The sequence below is a fragment of the Leguminivora glycinivorella genome, chromosome 7 (assembly GCF_023078275.1).
Source record: "Leguminivora glycinivorella isolate SPB_JAAS2020 chromosome 7, LegGlyc_1.1, whole genome shotgun sequence".
Classification (NCBI taxonomy): domain Eukaryota; kingdom Metazoa; phylum Arthropoda; class Insecta; order Lepidoptera; family Tortricidae; genus Leguminivora; species Leguminivora glycinivorella.
In genome coordinates, this window is record NC_062977.1 from 1,388,864 (window position 1) to 1,408,724 (window position 19,861).

At 35.0% G+C, this 19,861-nt stretch overlaps 1 protein-coding gene across 1 annotated transcript in view; it reads left to right on the top strand.

Annotated features, from left to right (window-relative positions):
• The first annotated feature begins 2,557 nt into the window (after window positions 1-2,557).
• LOC125228238 (caspase-7-like) overlaps window positions 2,558-19,861 on the top strand; it is a 34,539-nt gene continuing 17,235 nt past the window's right edge. The window contains exons 1-7 of the mRNA XM_048132733.1: window positions 2,558-2,752; window positions 3,543-3,661; window positions 3,781-3,892; window positions 6,179-6,244; window positions 7,830-7,922; window positions 9,428-9,606; window positions 10,246-10,472. Coding sequence (XP_047988690.1) covers window positions 2,731-2,752; window positions 3,543-3,661; window positions 3,781-3,892; window positions 6,179-6,244; window positions 7,830-7,922; window positions 9,428-9,606; window positions 10,246-10,472 — 818 coding nt within the window. The 5' untranslated portion in view covers window positions 2,558-2,730. The remainder of the gene's footprint in view (window positions 2,753-3,542; window positions 3,662-3,780; window positions 3,893-6,178; window positions 6,245-7,829; window positions 7,923-9,427; window positions 9,607-10,245; window positions 10,473-19,861) is intronic.

The window sequence follows — 19,861 nt, forward strand, 5'->3', positions numbered from 1 at the left end:
TTTTATTTTTGCACTTTGTTGGCGTGATTGATATACATATTGGTACCAAATTTCAGCTTTCTAGTGCTAACGGTTACTGAGATTATCCGCGGACGGACGGACGGACGGACAGACAGACATGGCGAAACTATAAGGGTTCCTAGTTGACTACGGAACCCTAAAAAAGGTAAAAATAATGTTAATTAATCGCGTTCGACCTGTGTGTGACTTTAAATATGTGTACAAAGCGCGAGAATTTAAAGTGTTATATAAACTATAAAAATCCTAAAATCAGCCTCTTTTTGTATCAAATTTACCCACTAATGCATTTATATAAAATAGGCACCAACAATGGTTTGAGATGTATGATTTGAAATATATTTGCTTAATAGAAATACATTTTGCATATTTTTCTATGTTGTCGAATAAAATTGTTCTTTATAGAAATTGTTTTTATTTTAGTTCCTACTTATTTCCATCGAACATTTCTATAAATCGTTTCCGTGTCTTTTTTGTCGCACACATCTAGTCTATGGGCTAGTATGAAAGGGTCCACACCTGCTTGTGTATTTTACTCTACTCTTTGATTTTACTGTAAAACCAAATAAATATTAATCTTATATCCACTACCATAATACTTGAATTCCAGCAGGAAAAAGCTATTTATTGCGGCTTGTTTTGTGTATTTTTAAAACTATAGTTAATATTGAAATTGCACCATCATTACACCAAATACTATGATTACACACACTTTTCGATACTCGACAGCAAGAATCTTATATACATGGATGTTGCACGCCGAACATTACTTTGAAGCCAGAAAATTTGACCTTGAATTACGTCACGCCGGTCTTGCATCTCTTTCTTTAGGGTGTCCATGATTAAGCATACATTAGGGATATCCCGCGGAATTTGACGTATTACATCTCTCGACACAGGCTTAAAACCTTTGAACCTCCGTTTTGACAATATTCTCAGCTTGATATGATATTGATATGTGTTAAAATGTCAAATATTAATATTAGCGCCATCTATCTGAGCGTACCTACCCCAAAGGTGTATCGCCATCTAGCTCACCATACCTTTTTCTGTATGGTTTTGAGGTAAGTTTTTTTCTTAGACTTTATCTGTCTATACGGAGTTACATAAGTATTTGTCTTTTACTAACTGACACCTGTGTTTATTAAAGCATGCAATGGAATATATATTTTAGTGTTTTGGTCATCACAATAATATTTTGGTAGTAACTACTGGGAAAACTAATCCCAGTAGCTATCAACCCCCGGTGTGGTAATTAACAATGTGGGGGAAATCCCAGTAGTTAGGACAGGTAAAAACTTGGTGGTAACTAGTGGGTATAGCCACAAAAATATAAGGGAAGTATTTGTCAATGGGGAAATAATGAAATACTAGGACGTTTTAAAACAGTATCTTTATTTTTAAGCGCCGCCCCAAATCTCAAGGAAGGTGGTTCTCAATTCGTACGTATTTCAATTCTCTTCGCATGTATATATGTATCTCAATTTAATGTTTAGGCCACGATATATCCGTCGTTACTGGACTGATTTTTAAAATTTCTTTCTGTGTCATAATCTTCAGGCTTAAAGTGCAAATCTGCAAATTGTCGAACGCTCTGAAACATTTCCTTTTATCGGTACAATCGACAGCCAACAGCCAATGCTGCCTCCTTCCTTCATCTTTTGGAACACTGAAAAGTTTAATATTATTCATGTTAATTGTAAAGACATAAATTATATAAAGTTGGTATTATTATACTGTGATATGAGCTATGAACATAGAAACCGTACCAAGTTGATAGATTTAGCTCCATTCAATAAGAGTAAATACCATGCAAGAAAAAAGATTGGTCACCCTAGTCGTAAAACCACACATAGCATTATTTTTCTTTAAAGGTCATATTTATCGTTCTAAACCTATTCGTGGGAATTTTGATATAATTTGAGACAATGAAACCAATATAATGATAAGAACTAACCAAGATTACAAGCAAAATAGAAGAAAATTTATTGCCAGTGAGGTTTATGAACATTTTGGTAAAATAAGTACTTACTTGTGAAATTTTACGTCGGATTTCGGTTTCCATTTACTTCCACAATGGTTCACTATGCAATACATAGCTCAGAACTTAAGTAAATCGTCGAAAAACGTTTATTTTGCAAAATAAATCTCTGAATCGGTGAATGAATTTTGACAATTCTGACATATCGGGCATATTTTTTTATTATTAGTGTTCCCATAGTACGCAGGAGGTAAATACCGGAGAAATAAGGTTTTTGATTGAGTTTTTTTTTTGTATAATACAAAGAAAAGTAAGTCAATTTGATTGAAGAATGTTTTATACGTTTTTTTATTAACTTATCTGGCAATACATCACAGTGTTGGAATGAGATAGAACATAGGAGTAAAGGTGAATGAACCTGGCTTCAACTCATTGGTCGGCACGCACTATCCAGAGATATATATAAAATTCTTGCTCGACAGTACGGATTATTTTTTCCTGGCAACATTGATCAACAGCTGTCAACTGAATATGTCACTGTCAGTTGGCTAGTAGGCTCAGTGCGCGCGTACGCAGATCGTAACAACAATAGATTCAAAAAATTCAAAATTTACCGAAACAGTGCGCGTATTGTAGGATCGGTGCAGTAGTGCCTTGGATACTGTTGTTTTCTTTTCTAGACTATTTCTTTCAGTTCATAAAGGTGACCTGTCTATCAAATTGGTCATATAATGGCTGAACAACTTAACCTAGGTGCGTAACTTAAGTTTGTTTATCACTCGAGTTATGATTTCTTTGTTACAAAAAAGCTATTTAATTTTGGAAGCTCACTGCTAAGAAAATTTGGCAGCATTTAAATTATTTCCCATATCCACGCATGATCTTAAATATCGTATTTATTATGGGATTGAGAAGAGTAGGTATTCATCTTTCCTCGCGTTGTTGTCGAGTCTTGGAGCCGATTACCGAGATCATTTCTTTCTAATAGGCATGGACAAGTTTTATTTAGTCTTTCAAGAACCATGGGAGAATACATGACATACCTAGATAAGAACTAAATTTTCAAGGAACTTAAATGACGTCACGAAGCTTGTTTAGCGTAATATTATGCGCCTGCGCCTGGAAGAAAAGCATAAAACGAGATTAAGGAAATATTACATATATTTATAAACTTACAAGTTTTTATGCCTAGTCAGATCATATTCAAATATATTCATGATTATTCAAGTAGAAGTACCATTGACCAGCATGCATACAGTTGTGATTTAAGTTATTACAGGAATTAGGGCAAGTATCTTTTGAAAATTACTAGTTACCAGAAAAGCGCACATACAAAAAGTTTCTTTTATGTGGAGATACTCAAAGTTGAGTTCATAAAAGCCCAATTTTCTAATAGAATCCTTTCCAGATAATCCGATTTTCTTAACCTGTGTAATAAAGTCATAACTTACACAATTTGCTCAGTACTTTTCATGTTAGTGTTAGCTTTATTATTTAGTGAAATTTCAAGAAAAATATTGCCCATTGTAAAGTTTGATTGCAGGTATGGAGTGTGAAGATGGAGCTTATATTTCAATAAAAATACATCAAGATTTAAACTTATTGGAAGACCAGATGAACCAGAATAGTAGTGAAAGTGCAATTGCACAGACTGACCCCAAAGTGAGTGTTTTGATAACTCTTCTCTTATATGCTGTTATAGATCTTAGCATCAGGGATGGCAAAGAACAAAACATCTGTTATATGTTGATTATAATACTTGTGATAATTTATGTTTTTAGGATGGAAGTGCAGACCAAAGACTGCTGAACCAAAAGGTTGAGCCTGGAGATTTGGAAAATGGGCAAGGGCTTTTCAGACAGCCAGAAATAAATATTGGCCTCCTTGGTTTAAGTAAGTATTTTCTTTGTTAATGAGGAGGCATACCGACATTTTATACCACCAGGCGGCGCCTGTGCAAGGCATGTCACTGTTATTCATATGTGAGAGAGAGAAACAACATATCATCTTCTCGCTCTCACATATGGACTAATAGGGTGGCGCCATCTGTCATAACCTTTGAGTGTGGCTCCTCATTGGTAAACCTCATATACCTATAAGACCAAGGCTCATTGATTACTTTAGTCTAATTAGAATCTTTTATGAAGTAAGTAAACTTTTGCTGAGCTTATTATAATTGTGTCACTTAACTTCAAACTCGGGTAAATCCATTCTGCTATAAGGTTGATTGTTTTCCAGATTATATATATTTTTTATACATAATCAACATTAAAGCACAATGGATTTACCAGAGTTTCAAGTTAAGCGACACAATGGCTCTTGTAAGGGCCACTTGTACCAACTGCTTAACTCAAGGTTAGTGGGCTGTCAACTGGCTCGGGTTAACCCTCCATTTTCGGTGGTGCAAGTGACCCTAAAAGTTGTAAACAATGAAAAATTCTTCTTTAATCAAAGTATAATGGTTTAAATCTAAAACACGAAAATTTTCTGGGTCTCTATTGGTTCCCATAATTTTTTTAGTCCGATTTTTATAATCCATAACGTTGTTAGTCATAATTTTTAATAGTCATATTATCATTAGTCATAAAGTTGAATGTCAGAAATTGGAGGTCAGATTTTTGCAAGTCATCATTATTGTTAGTCATAAACATTCTTTGGCATAATAATCAAATTGCATTTTGTATTATGGACATAATGTTGAAAGCAATAAACATGTTTGTCATAATTGTCGTAAAGTATATTTTCGCAAGTAATAATGATTACTGTCCACATTAACTTTAATCATAACATACAATAGGATCTATATTATTTTTCATTAAGTTTGAAGTCATAATGTTTGTTCGTGTTCACTATCGTTAGTCATAATTTAGTATTTCACAGAAGATACTTTTTTCGTCTTTTACATGTTATGTGTTTAATTTTTTCATGTCGCTTTTAAGAATATTAGGCCCCGCCAGCGATTCCTATTTCTGCTCTGAATGACACAAGGTAACTAACGAACCTACCCGAGAAATGAAAATTTTCTCGTTGGGCTCACTGATTTTCCCGCCATTTCGTCTTTTACATGTTATGTGTTTAATTTTTTCATGTTGCTTTTAAGAATATTAGGCCCGGCCAGCGATTCGACGGAGCCCCGCTATGCGGGGCTCCTATTTCTGCTCTGAATGACACAAGGTAACTAACGAACCTACCCGAGAAATGAAAATTTTCTCGTTGGGCTCACTGATTTTCCCGCCATTTCGTCTTTTACATGTTATGTGTTTTATTTATTCATGTTGCTTTTAAAAGTATTAGGGACCGCCAGCGATTCGACGGAGCCTCGCTAAGCGGGGCTCCTATTTTTGCTCTGAATGACACAAGGTAACTAGCGAACCTAGCTGAGAAATGAGGATTAAAATACTCAATGAGCTCACTGATTTTCCCGCCATTTCTTCCTTTGCATGCTGATTTTTGTAGTATTCGGCTTCGTCAACGAGTAGAAGGGGGACAGGGGTCCTATTTCCATTCTAATGGACGCGAGGTAAATGCGGACTACCAATAAAGTCATAAGGTATAATGTATCGATTGTCCACATTTTCGTTAGTCATAATTTGTTTTTTCTCAAAAACGCGTAACTTTTCAGGATTGCCATAAAACTAACCTAACCTAACCTATCTATAGGTGACCCTAATGAAACCGTTTCAGAATTATGACTAATGATAATCTGGCTAACAAAGGGATCCGTTTTAAATGTTATATTCATCAACTTTCTTGATTCTAAGATTATAGTATTCTATAATATGGGTTGTTAACGTTAGAACTATTAAACGTTATTCGTAACAAAGATTATGACTTATGAGGTTTATGCCTTAAAACTGTATGCAGAACAATCAGTAGGGCTTCAAAAAATATGCCTAGTAATATTTCTGGATAATTATTGTTATGCCTTTCAATTTTATACTCATCAACTTTATGACTTTTAAGGTTATGGCATCCAATATTATGGGTTGTTAATGTTAGTACCATTAAGCATTATTCGTAACAAAAATTATGACTAGTGATGTTTATGACCACAAAATATATGAATAACAACTTATGACTAACGAAATTCTGACCAAAAAGTTTATGGGAAAGAAAGGGGTCCCAAATTTTCTATAGCATGTCTCAAAAGGTTAAAATAAATATTCTTTTATTTTTTAGGCATCAATGATAATGATGTTCCTGATAGAAGAGAGGAGGCTACAATTAACCAAAATCTGGAAGAAGGTAAGTACTTAACCTTTTTTTTTCCTCCTTGCGTTATCCCAGCATTTGCCGCGGATCAAGCCTGGGGTCCGCTTTGACAACTAACCCCAAGATTTGGCGAAGGCACTAGTTTTACAAAAGCCACTGCCATCTGACCTTCCAACCCGGAGGGTAACCAGGCCTTATTGGGATTAGTCCGGTTTCCATACGATGTTTTCCTTCACCGAAAAGCGACTGGCAAATATCAAATGACATTTCGCACATAAGTTCCGAAAAACTCATTGGTACGAGCCGGTGTTCGAACCCGCGACCTCTTACCGCTAGGCCACCAGCGCTTCAAGGTAATTTAATTACTTAACTTTATTTCTTCATTTCACTGATCCCTATTATTCTTTGTAGAAAAATTTCAATTGGTTTTGTAGTAAACATAAAATCATTTTCAGTACAGATGGTGTTTTTTTTACGCACTAGTGCGAGAAGTGGTTCATTATATGTCAGGTCGTAACTTCGGAGGTCCATCTGTACTGAAAAACGTCGTACGATACTCGTGCGGAAAGGAAATTCGTAACTCGTGTCGATTTAAAACACTCCCTTCGGTCGTGTTTTAATTTATCGCCACTCGTTTCGAACTTCCTTTTTTACGCACTTGTATCGTAATGTACTATTACTTTCTAGTCCTGTCCATTTAAAACTGTTTTTAGTTAGCCCATTACTATTGTAAACTTGGTGGTTTAAATAAATAAATATTATAGGACATTCTTACACAGATTGACTGAGGCCCACGGTAAGCTCAAGAAGGCTTGTGTTGTGGGTACTCAGACAACAATATATATAATATATAAATACTTATATACATAGACAACATCCATGACTCAGGAACAAATATCTGTGCTCATCACACAAATAAATGCCCTTACCGGGTGTTAAGGATTGTAGCTTTAAAAATATATTAAAAATAATTTCGCCTGGCAACATTATGCAAAAAAGTAAAAAAAAAATATAACCGTCGATTCACTTCCTCTTTTCCCGCGTCGTCTCGAGGAGCATGTCGCGCTAACCTTTTCGAAATTAAAGTAAAATATAATATACTCCCAGGTTAAATCTAGAATTACCTTTTTTTTTACGTGAAAAATCGTGTGTGAGTTTGTGGAAGGCTGATCGATTGAAGAAGCACGTCGCCTGTTCCATTCTCGGTGTCTGAGCTGGTTAAGGTAACTCGGATTCAAGGTAAGTCTGGACGAGCCGAGATTCGAGGAGCCTGGCCAGCCACCGCCGACTGCTGCATCGTCGCCTACAGCCGAACAAGGTGAGTGCTTCCCACAATTGACCCAGCCTATCTTAAATTCCCTAATTTCTTGTCGTGTCGTTCGTGTCGTTAAGCTATAAAGTTAATCGAATACAGTCCACATATATAATTTAAAGATATCGAAGTAAAATAATCCCCTACACCGGGATTCGAACCCGGGGCCGCGGCGTAGCAGGCAGGGTCACTACCGACTGCGCCAGACCGGTCGTCAAACCCAGTTTGGGTGTTAGGAGGATAAAATTTTCTTTGTAACTCGCAGATATTCTATAATATATAATATTTATATTTTATTGTTTATAGCACCCCCACCACCATTGATGCTGGCACCGCTGGCCACCCCTGGAAATGTAAACGTCATTAGAAGTACGAGGTTCATGGATGATTTAGGAAAAGGTATGTCTTTCATAAGACTGGTCTTTGAATAATCTGAATTAATTTATAAATATATATTTCCTTTCCTTGCGGAAAACCACAACCAGACAACGTCAGACCATACCTACTCTTATAATTAGCGTCCGGAGTAGCGGTGGCAAATTTCATAAATAAATAAATTATTCATTTAAACTCCAACAACTCTGGTATTTCGGGTGTCCATGGGCGGCAGTGATCGCTTACCATCAGGTGACCTGTCTGCTCGTTTGCCTCCTATCCCATAAAAAAAAACTACTTAGTGCCTACTCGTAAATTGGAAGTAAGCATTTAAACCTTATTTTCATATAACGATTACAGGAACACGAACACCCATATGTCGTAAAAAATGGGTTAACATTGGGGTTATCAGTTATGTCGTAAAAAATGGGTTGTTTTTAATTTTAGTTAAATGGTCGAGAATTATTATTCAATATTAATCGTTATTTGTTTTATCATAATAGTATTTTATGCAACTGGTGGTTAAAAGAGGTCAAAAAAGGTGAGTGGCGTGGGTAACAATTTGAGGCGAAGCCGAAAATTGTTAATAAAGACGCTACGAGCATTTTTTGACTCAGTTAAACTTCGTTGCATACAATACTTTTTCTACGACCAAGCACTTATTTTGAAAGAAAATTATAAATCAACAAATACTTACTTTCAGTCATCTTAGTTATCTAGTGGACCGCCTACCATTTTGAATATGCAGTTTGAGTGCAAACATGAAAATAAAACTGTCTATGGTATGGTTCTTTGAAGCCTGGCCACTAAGACGAATCTAACCGAGTTGAATCGAGTTGATACATTTGAATGCGATTCGACGCGTCGCCAATGAACGCAGCAGAAAACGAAGGAGTCTCGACTCTGCGAATTGGTTTGTTAAGTTGGTAGCAATGTATTTACTGAACTGTAACAGCTATATCGTGCTACTGCTACTAAGTGTTTTCAGGGTATAGACTAGATAGACTTGTCCTGACATCTTTTATGTAGGGTTTTAAAGTTCTATGCACGACCTTGTAACTCACGAATAACAGTACGGGAGTAGAAAAAAATACTTAAGCGACTCCATTACCTTCTGTGTGAAATTTTGCCACCGCTACTTCTGACCCTACTCATAATGTATTCCTGCCGATGAGTACAGTTATTGATAGAACTATTGTTTAGACAAAAATTATTGTAATTAGTGCATCAACACCGGTGCTTATTTAAATTCCAAGCTTATCTAGATTTGAATACTGACTATTTTAAACCCCCGACGCAAACACGGCGGGGTGTTATAAATTTGATGTGTCTGTCTGTCTGTGGCATCGTAGCTCCCGAACCGATTTAGATTTAGTTTTTTATGTTTGAAAGCTGAATTAATCGGGAGAGTTCTTAGCCATGTTTCATGGAAATCGGTCCACTATGTCGGGGTTTTTTTTTTTTTTTTTACAAATTATTAATTTTGTGGTTATTCTAATTTTTGCAGCTGTTTGAATATTTTGTTACAGAAATAAAGCTGTACCGCACTCGGGGCCGAAAGCGAGGGGTGTTAATTTTGTTCAGCTACTCTGAATTTACGACTGGTGAACATTTCAGAGATGTCGCCACCGACAATGAGATGTTGGCGGACTTGTTCAGGCAGATCGGCTTCAACCTCATCTTACCCTACGAGAACAAAACTAAACAGGTAATCTGATCATTTTATCACCGCACCTCCCGCCAAAGAAACAAAGTTCATCCTCACTCCGCGAGACCGCCTGTTGTCTGCCTCTATTTATAATCATTTGTTTTGTCTCCACTGTATTTTTTGCTGAGGTGTGCCAATAAAGAGTATTCTATCTATCTATCTGTCTGGACACGTGCCAAACGAAGAACAAACGGGCCTCTCTCTCGTTTTTGCCCAGAACATATATATGCAAGTTGTGGAATGATCTACCTTCTGAGGTGTTCCCCTTGGATTGGATTCTCGTAGAAGCAGGTATATTTAGGGTTCTCATAGGTCGACAACGCATAAGTGACACCCCACACCCCTGATGTTGCTTATGTCCATGGGCGGCGATGACTGCTTCCCATGAGGCAGCTCGTCTACTAGTTTGCTTCCTATAAAAAAAAGACCTAGGGCCTCCTAGAGATTAGGACCTCCCTAAACATATTGACGCGGAATCAGCTTTAATATAACATGTAACTTCGAAAAATAGGCCACAGTTCGCTTGGACGAAGAACGCGCCCATTGCCTCGACCGAGGCACGTCTACATTGACCATTGGGTAATTGCCTCGCCTCGCTCGCCCTGTGTAAACCCGGCTAATTAAGAAGTTCGGTTTCAGGAAACAATTGACATAATAAAAGCGAGATCTCGAGAACTAGAAGGTTACGAATGCGTGTTCTTCGTGATGTCGTCGCACGGGTACGGGCGGGACGGCATGTGGGACACGGAGATCCGATGCACAGACGGCGGGCTGGTGTCCTCGCACGAGGTCGTGGACCTGTTCAACAGCGAGCACTGTCCGCGGCTGGCGGGTGTGCCTAAGGTGTTCGTGTTTCAGGCGTGCCGGTGAGTGCAAGTCTTTCAATTTAATAAACTGTTAGAGTAAAAACACCAGCTCACCACTTAAGAGGGGGTCGTACGAAATCCTCGAAAAGTGCATTCGGCGTTTAACAAATGCTGCTCACATTTCTAAATTAAATGAAATAAAATAAATGGAGTTATTATCTTAAAGAGTGTGTCTACAACTTTTGACTATTCAGAATCTCTAATTATTAAAGGTATAATAAATAAACCCACGCAAAGTTGACCTAAAATGAGAAAAACGTATGTCGCCGTTTAGTAAACTTTGTTAAAAAAATTCAATACTTTAGTTATAACATTAAGTGATTCTAAAAGCCAGATAAATGGACTAGAAGTTTTGAGGTTTTTTATATTTTTCCTCTCAAAGGCAACAAAGAAATTTTACCTTAAATTTAAACTATCGTAAAATTTCCATACATTCGCCATTGCTGTCAGAATTCTCCTTTCGATTAGATGCCGCAAAGAGTATAATAATATAGTATTAGAAAAAGAGAGCCATCTCTCGAGCAAACGTGGACGCACGTTGATGCAAGCGCCCCAAGCGTGTCTTTGGTGTACTAAATCTTATGCATGTGTGCACGCACACATGCTTACCTATAATTATTACATTCTGGGCTTTCGTAGTCACCAACAATGAGATGTATTTATTTTTTCATTTTATTGCCTACAATAATATCATCACGTTTTTATTTCGTATAATATTGTTGCAGACAATAAAATGAAAAAACAAAACATCTCATTATAGGTGACTACACAGTCAAGGGGAGAGTCATGAAAAAGTAAAGAAAAAACCAGTATGTGCCGATTGATTTATTTATTTATTAGGCCGAAAATATAACTGTAATATATAACTGTACACATAAAGAAAAGGAAGATAGGGCTTAGAGAATAACATTAATTACTTAAGTAAAAACTTATATAAATATAGTTTGTTCAGGTAATCTCACATATTATAATGGTTACACAAGCAAGCCTGACCAGAAATCATGACTAGGCACCATGTTGCGGAGTTTCATAAAAACTATTTTCTTCATAGGTAATTGCTGAATTATTACCGCATACATCACAATAACAGCATCGGTCATAGTCATTTCTGGTCAGGGTTTAAATTCTAATGAACACAAGTCAAATTATGTTCTATTGAAAATATTTCAACTTTTGCTATCTTAAAGTAGTCACACCACTATATATAAATTAAAACCGAAATAAATTACACATATGAAAGAAAAAGTGACCAAGGCCTCCAGTACCCAGCCTCAGGCACTGGACGCCTTGGTCACTTTTTATTGCATATGTGTAATTTATTTCGGTTTTAGGCTTTAAATTATTATTGTATAATACATGACAGGGTAAAATAGTAAACAATAAGTGTGCTAATAGTAAATAAATCACTAATACAAGAGGAAATTGGCCCGAAATATGTCGCAGCAGTAGCTATATAATAACGTGAGTACAACCGTAGGTTCATAAAATATTTGAATATGTCTCACGAAATTTTAACGTCTATAATAAAGACTGTACAGTCGCCATCAGATATATAAGAGCGCCCGAGGTACTCAAAAATATCTGAATACGCCTCTATTGCCTAGGCGTTAGATGCGTGTTCAGATATTTTTGAGTACCTCGGGCACTCTTATATATCTGATGGCGACTGTACACGATAAAATCTGGCCAAACATAATATGGCAAATCTTTTAATACAAAAGTGAATTTTCAAGCAGGACCGTTTCCATATAATTTATGGATATCAACCTACAAATTAAAGATATAAACATACCATAACGTTGGTTGGTCTATAAAATTTAGCAGTATATCTCATGGTACCAATATTTTTTTGTCCACTGTCTTCTGGCAGTCTTTACAAAACTTTCCTGTTAAAAAGTTTTTTTAATGTTCAATAATATTAGCCAAAACATACCGAAACATTACTGATTCCACAATAGTAAACATTTTTCTGATTGTAATGAAAGTTCTGAGGTTTTCTAACTTTGCTGAGTTCGACTTTTTGACGCTTTTTAAAAACAACTTTCAGTGCTTGGAGTAGAAAGTTTTCCTGACTCCTAAATGTCGAAATGAGTTACAATAACTATTTTTTTGGTATGATGACATTCTAATGCGTGTGAAACGGCTTTTAAAAATATAACTATTACAATTGTGAAAACTGGGATAAGAAACCTGTGAAGATTGACAAAAAACGCTGGACATACATTGAAATCTACCTACTTTGCACTATACATATTTGGCGAAAATCCATACTCATGCATCACGACGAATAGCTACTATTATTACATAGTTTAAGATATACTGGTTAAAAAAAGTACAAACATTAATTCAAAATGTGGATTCGGAGAAAAAATATTGCATATTATGCATGGCCGTATTGTATCGTGTACTTAGGTACAGTCTTTACAAGAGGAGCTCTACGCCAAGACCGAAATAAAAATGGCAAATAATGCAAGCACATAACTTTTTTTTATAGTCATCTCAGTCCTCGTGTTATGTGTACAATTTTTTCTACATATTCCAAAAGATATTTTCAACTTTTATTGAGTAACAAAATAAGGGCTTAGGAGGACAAAAGTAAATGACATTTTGCATTATCAAATATTGTTAAAACATAGTTTTTGAGGTACAGAAATTTAAATATACTTATTTTCACTAAAACTTAACGAGCCTTCATAATTATTTTAATGTTTTCATTGATGAACGAAGCTTTAAAGTGGATTAATTCTCTGGAGTTAGATTTATGAATTCTCTGTATTGAGTGTTTATTGCCATACGATTAAATAAATAAATTGATGATTTAAACTAATCGACGACATTTGAAGGACGGCGTTGTTCACGTAGTCTGGGAGAAGACTTCTTGACTTGTCTTTTCTGAGGCCACGGGGACAAAGCCGTCCTTTAAACAACGGAAATTAGTTTAAAAACATAGTTACTCACGAGTCCCGTTTGCAATTTTACGTATTAATATTTATATAAATAATTATTTCTTATTTTTATGACTATTGTAATAAATTTGAGCACTTTTTTTAATAGGATCATCGTTCTCTGTGTATGTTTGCTTCCCCGACAAAATTCTATTTACAGAGCGACACCAACTATGTATTAATACATTAATAGTAGTTTTGGTGAAAAAATGTTTAAATGAATCCTGATGCTCTTCACAACTCGAAGGAAAGGCGACAAAAGAATCTGTTAAATTCATTATATTTTCTTTAATATTGTTTTTTCTCAAATTTGTTTTTAAATATGTGACTGTTATGTCCTGTATTTCTCTAAAACTATTGTATAATGCATCGGATGGATAGCAAAGCCAATTCTTGTTGGTATATTCCCTAGCCTGCATGAGAGTACCTTTTCCATTTTTGTTTATTGCGAGCAAAGAGTTTCGACATAGAGAGCATTGTTTTATAATTTTTTTTAAACATTTAGTTAGCACCCAGCCACAAACATATCGCGCCTGCGTAGACGAATTGGCATTGTTTGTCGACTCTGATGTTAATGTTTCCATAAGTTTTTCGTTTATTTGCATATCGTTCTGTTTTTTTAAACTTTCTTTTTCTTTATTTTCGTCCAAAAAAAAATCCAAAGTTTGCAAGTATGAATTGAAATCTTCTTCGCAATTCGCGTTGACTGCCTGTTGGGAACTAAAGTTATTTAAGAGCAGAGATTTAAATGAACCTTCAAAAGTAGTGCATGTTGGCGAATTGTTTCGTACTCCTAAACTTCTTATATTTCCAAAAAAGTTTTCAACCGGGTCTTGATTAAAATTTCTCGTTAACATGCAATCTAGTGAATATTTTTGATTAAGAATTTTCCAAATAGCTTGCATTCCCTCGATAGTTTTAATTAAATTTTTTGTGGTAGGAATATTTGTTTCGACGAGTCTTATTTTGTGTCCTTCCCTCTTTTTTGATAAAAATTTAGCATTTTTAAAAAAAGTTATTGCCTTTCGCCACAGTGCATGATGTTCTGATGTTTGGCGCACAGCTCCTCTATATAATTTGCCATTTGGTACATGAAATGTACCAGCATTCAAGCTATCAAATAACTTATCAATCAAGAGAACAGGAGTTATTAACTGTCGACATTCCTCGGGCAAGAGTCCTCTGGCAACGAAATGGTCTGTTGTTGTAGCCACGCTATGACTAAAAATCTGGGCAGCCATCTTCACTCTCATCTTTTTGATTTTATTAATGTTTATGTGTTCCTCTGTTAGTTTATGAAGGCTCCTGAAAATAGACAATTTTATTTTAAGTATGTATATCGTCGCTTAGCACCCATAGTACAAGCTTTGCTTAGTTTGGGGCTAAGTTGATATGTGTAAGGTGTCCCCCAATATTTATTTATGTTTATTTATTTATTTATTTTATTTAATACTGCAGGCCGAGCGAGCCACGAGCGAGCCCCTTGAAAAAAATATATATGTGGCTGTTCGACGTACATTGCTGGTTTTTGTTCGTTTCATAGGGATACCATACTTTAGTTTGATATACATTGCTACTGCTAAAATTTGGTTGACAGGCTATAGTTTTGACACTTAGTGTGAGTTAATTGTAAAGCCCGTTTCTCAACAGCAATCGAAGTTAACATCTATCGCAGGTGTATAGTTTCGTGTTTGATTCTGTTTTTATTCAACTGAATGTTATGTTTTTTACAGATTTTTTCCTTATTTGAACTTGAAGTTGTATTCATAAATAGTGCAACAAAATAATATGCCTTCCATACAAAATGGATATATCAAAGTTGATATATATCCGATATATATCATAAATTCAGATATTTTGATATTTATTATAAATATCGAATATTTTCGAACCCTGGTAATTATGAATGCTGACTTACCTAAGCTCTCCGCGTGTTTTATCGGCTTCATAAAGCTGTTCGAAGAACTCCCATTTCATAATTTTATCATTTTGGTTTGAATCTTTATACTGCATATCTTTGTTTAACAGATTATTTCGTAATCCTTTGATAAGATGGGGGACATCGTAAAGTGGAATAATTTTGGCTCCATCGACTTCGAAACATTCCTCCCGCCATTGTTTTCCTGTCTTTAGATAAATTTCTCTAGTGTCTTTAACGAGACTGTTTATAGCGCTCACGTTTGTTGCCCCTTGATCACACACCGTGCATATCACTTTAAGGCCAGTTTTGTGTATAGCCTTGAGAACATCTTTTATAATCGTCTTCAATTCAATCGTTTTCAGACTTTGTGTGAAATAGTATGCCACAGGTTGTTTGAAATTCTTTTTTATACCTTTTACCATGAAAACCATTGCATGGTTGGCGATTTTTAATTTGTCATCGTGGCTTACAAAACCTTTCAGTTCATCTGTTCCAGGGTTGTATTGAACATGAGGTGTCAGTGACATTTCATCGAACATTAAAGTGCACAATCGGTCTTCTTCAATGAGCCCATCAACAGTTTCTTTTAATTTTTCGAAAATGCAATTGTTAATACCTGGCAATATTTTTATGTCGCACAACAAGTTTTTCAATGATTTTGCTGATGGTAATTTAAAATATTTATACAATAAATTATAGCATTTAGGGCTTTTCTTGAAAATGGATAGCGCCAATACTTTTTCCTCCATGTTGTATCTTCTTCCTTTTGGTTTTTTTGATGCTTGGCGGTATTGCATGCCCGTAAAAATGCGGCCTGATCGGCTCATATTTTTTGTAAATCTTGCCATATCGTCAGATCCATGTAACAGGTTAGAAACCGTGGCGAGTCTTGCTTTATAATGTCGTGCCTGTTTCACTGACTTCCTCAACTTGTTCTTTAAACTTCTGATTTCCTTTTGTGCAGATTTACTTTCCTTGTGCAGGAACTGCGATGATTTATGACCTGCAGTTATAAATAAGAATTATAGAAAAAATTACTTGCTATCAAAATTAATAATTCAATGACATATGGACAGGCAGACATGATGAAACTATATGGGTTCCGTTTTGTACATTTTGGCTACGAACCCATATGACGACCGGTCTGGTGCGTAATGACCCTAAGGCCGTTAACACATTATCAGATTTCAATATTTTCAATGGAAAAAACCGAAGATGGCGCCTGTAATTAATGTATGGGATATCGGTCCGACATTCAATATCGGATCGGATAATGTAAAAAGTATTATATATTATATATTATTATTATTATATATTTGTAAATTGTAAATGCATGATAAATGGTATTTATATTTGTAACTAAATTGCAGTGCCCTTTACAGGGTTGTGTTGAAACATTATTTAGTATAAGACCTACTGTACACACAAGCAATTAAATAAACGAAATGAAATAAACGCACTAACTGCTAAGACGCGGTCCTGGGTTCGAATCCCAACAAAAGGCATTATATGTGCGATGAACTCAGATATTGGTTTATGCGTGTAAGGACTATAAGGAAATATGGCGATGTATAAAAATGTCTACTTTGAAAACATAAATTTGTCTGAGTATTAGAAAGCCAATACTTCAAAACGTTTAAATATTTTTCAGGCAGAATATAAAAATGACTACTATCAAAGTATAAAAATGTCTACATTCACAGTATGTAAATGTCTTATATAAAAAATGACTAGGTATATAAATTCTAATGAACACAAGTTAAATTATAATCTATTGAAAATATTTCAACTTGTGCTGTCTTAAAGTAGTCACACTACTATGTATATAAATTAAAACCGAAATAAATTACATATATGAAAGAAAAAGTGACCAAGTCCTCTGGTGCCTGAGGCTGGAATCGAACCAGCGTACCCTCCTATCGCGGGAGATGCCTCTTAATCCGCTCGGCCACCCAGGTCACAGCTGTCGAAATTATCTCTCATATGAGTAATCTATACAAGGACTCAAGCCTCAGGCACCAGAGGACTTGGTCACTTTTTCTTTCATATATGTAATTTATTTCGGTTTTAAGGTATATAAATGTCTACTTCTTTACTTAAGCTGTTCATAATATAGTTACTTGTCTATAAATAAAATTAACCCTTTAAGAGGGTCCTACGTTATAGCAAATACGATACATTTAGTGCATATAATAATATTGACCACATTTTTCATTTAACAACCGTCTGAAAAACAAAAAATAAGGGACGAAAGCCAGACAATGTGGACATTTTTATATTTTGTCATAAATATACACTGACAATAATTATTATTCAAGTGGACATTAGTATACTTCGACATAATTCCATATAGTCTATTGATGCTACATGTTTATATTTCGTCTAATATACACGTGGACATTTTTATACTTTGTCAAAATTATATAGGGACGAAATTATACAAGTAGACATTTTTATACATCCCCATATTTCCTTATAGTCCTTACACGCATAAACCAATTTCTTGTTAGACCAGGCAATGATGTCGGGCGACAATTGTCACTGTTGTGAAATATGCCACAGATAAGTGTAATAATAGCAAGCTTAAAAAAAAGTACATAATTACCAGTGTCTGAAGCGGTTTTAGATGAAGAAGGAACTTCGGCTGGATGAAGACGCTCACTTATATCTGAAAAGAAATGAATCTAATGTATAATCCATTCCAAACCATCATACAGTTTATAGTTTTTAATGATTTCACACAATTACGTAACTGACTAATGCTAGTGGAGAACTGTTAAAAGTTTAAGTTTTTTATTTATTAAAACAATATTGGCCTGGTTAAGTACCAAACCAACTTGGCCTCCTTGTAAAACAAATAATTATTATTATTACCTTCATTATTTTTTTGTAACAAATTTTCTTTTATTCCAATATTTGGCAGGCAGTAATTGTGTTCTATGTTTATGGAAGATGGTGATATGAATACACCTGAAAAATAAAGTAGTAAAACTGATTAATAAAGGTAAGATAATATTATTGTTGGAATACTCCAGCTCCCCTAGTGTATGTGCACTATATTCTCATTTGTTTAGCGTTCAAGAAATCTTATCAAAAACTTGACAACCGGTCTGGCACAGATGGTAGTGCCTGCAAAGCGGCGGTCCTGATATGGGCATTTATTTGTATGATGAATACAGATATTTGTTCCTGAGTCATGGGTGTTCTCTATGTATGTAAGTATGTATTTATCTATATGTATAAGGATGTATATTGTCGCCTAGTACCTATAGTACAGGCTTTAATTAGTATGGGGCTAGGTTGATCTGCGTAAGGTGTCCACCATATTTATTATTTAATATTATTTATTTATTTATATATTGGCAGATCAACTTGTTGCGCAGATCTTAAACTTTGATGCTATTTCTCACCCTCAATTAAAATATTTTATACTTTTCACTTTATTGTGAATTTTAACTTACAAGGCCCTAACTGTTAAATCTAATAGATATATAGTTAGAAACTTTGTTATTATAAGTTTGATTTCTTATTTGGTAAAAAATACTTTAAAATGTATACATAGCACAGCACTATACACCGTGTTTTTATTGAATTCCGTTAACTTCGGCATATATTTAGGTCCATTATGAGAAACAGAATGGCAAAGTTACATTTGTTAGATAATTAAATTCGTATTTTTTCTAAAAAAAAAACCATACACCTGCGATAGATGTTAACTTCGATTGCTATTGAGAAACGGGCTTTACAATTAACTCACACTAAGTAAGTGTCAAAACTATTTCATGTCAATCGCATATCAAACACAGAGCCCGTTTCTTAACAGCAATTGATGTAACATCTATCGCAGGTGTATGGGATTTCTCAAAAAAAGTTACGAAATAAAAAAATTAACCATGCTATTCTGTTTCCTATAATGGACCTAACTATATGCCGAAATTAACGGAATTCAATAAAAGCACAGTGTATAATTATTTACCCACCTTCAAAATTCACAGATGGTACAGCTTTATAAATTAAGCGGTGGCATGCTACTTTTTGCTCTGGTGTAAAGTGATAGTCACAAATCTTTTTATTTTTATATATCTTCAAAGGGTCAGTCTCCTTTACTTTATGTCCAACAATTGACAGCCAACTATCAAACAATTCAGCATTTCTTTCCGGATGAGGAAAACCGTGCATGGGTGCACCTGCAACATATGATAACATTTGAATCAAATTAGCACACCGTTTCTTTTAACTACACATTTAACCTGTAGTAGTATTTTAACTTGGATACCGTGGTGGTAAACCGTCTTGCTTAATCTTATACGAAAAATTAGAAATACCCAAAACGCATAGGCCAAGTGTATTTATTATTTATTTATTTAATAAATATCTTACATAGGAAGTAGGAACTTAAATGTAAATACAATGTCCCCCAAAACTATTTACACAGTTTGACTGTGGGATCTGGGTGAGTCTAAAGGTACATAATTATAATTCGTTGTCATGGTATGATGTGCATAAAAATCTTTAATAAACTT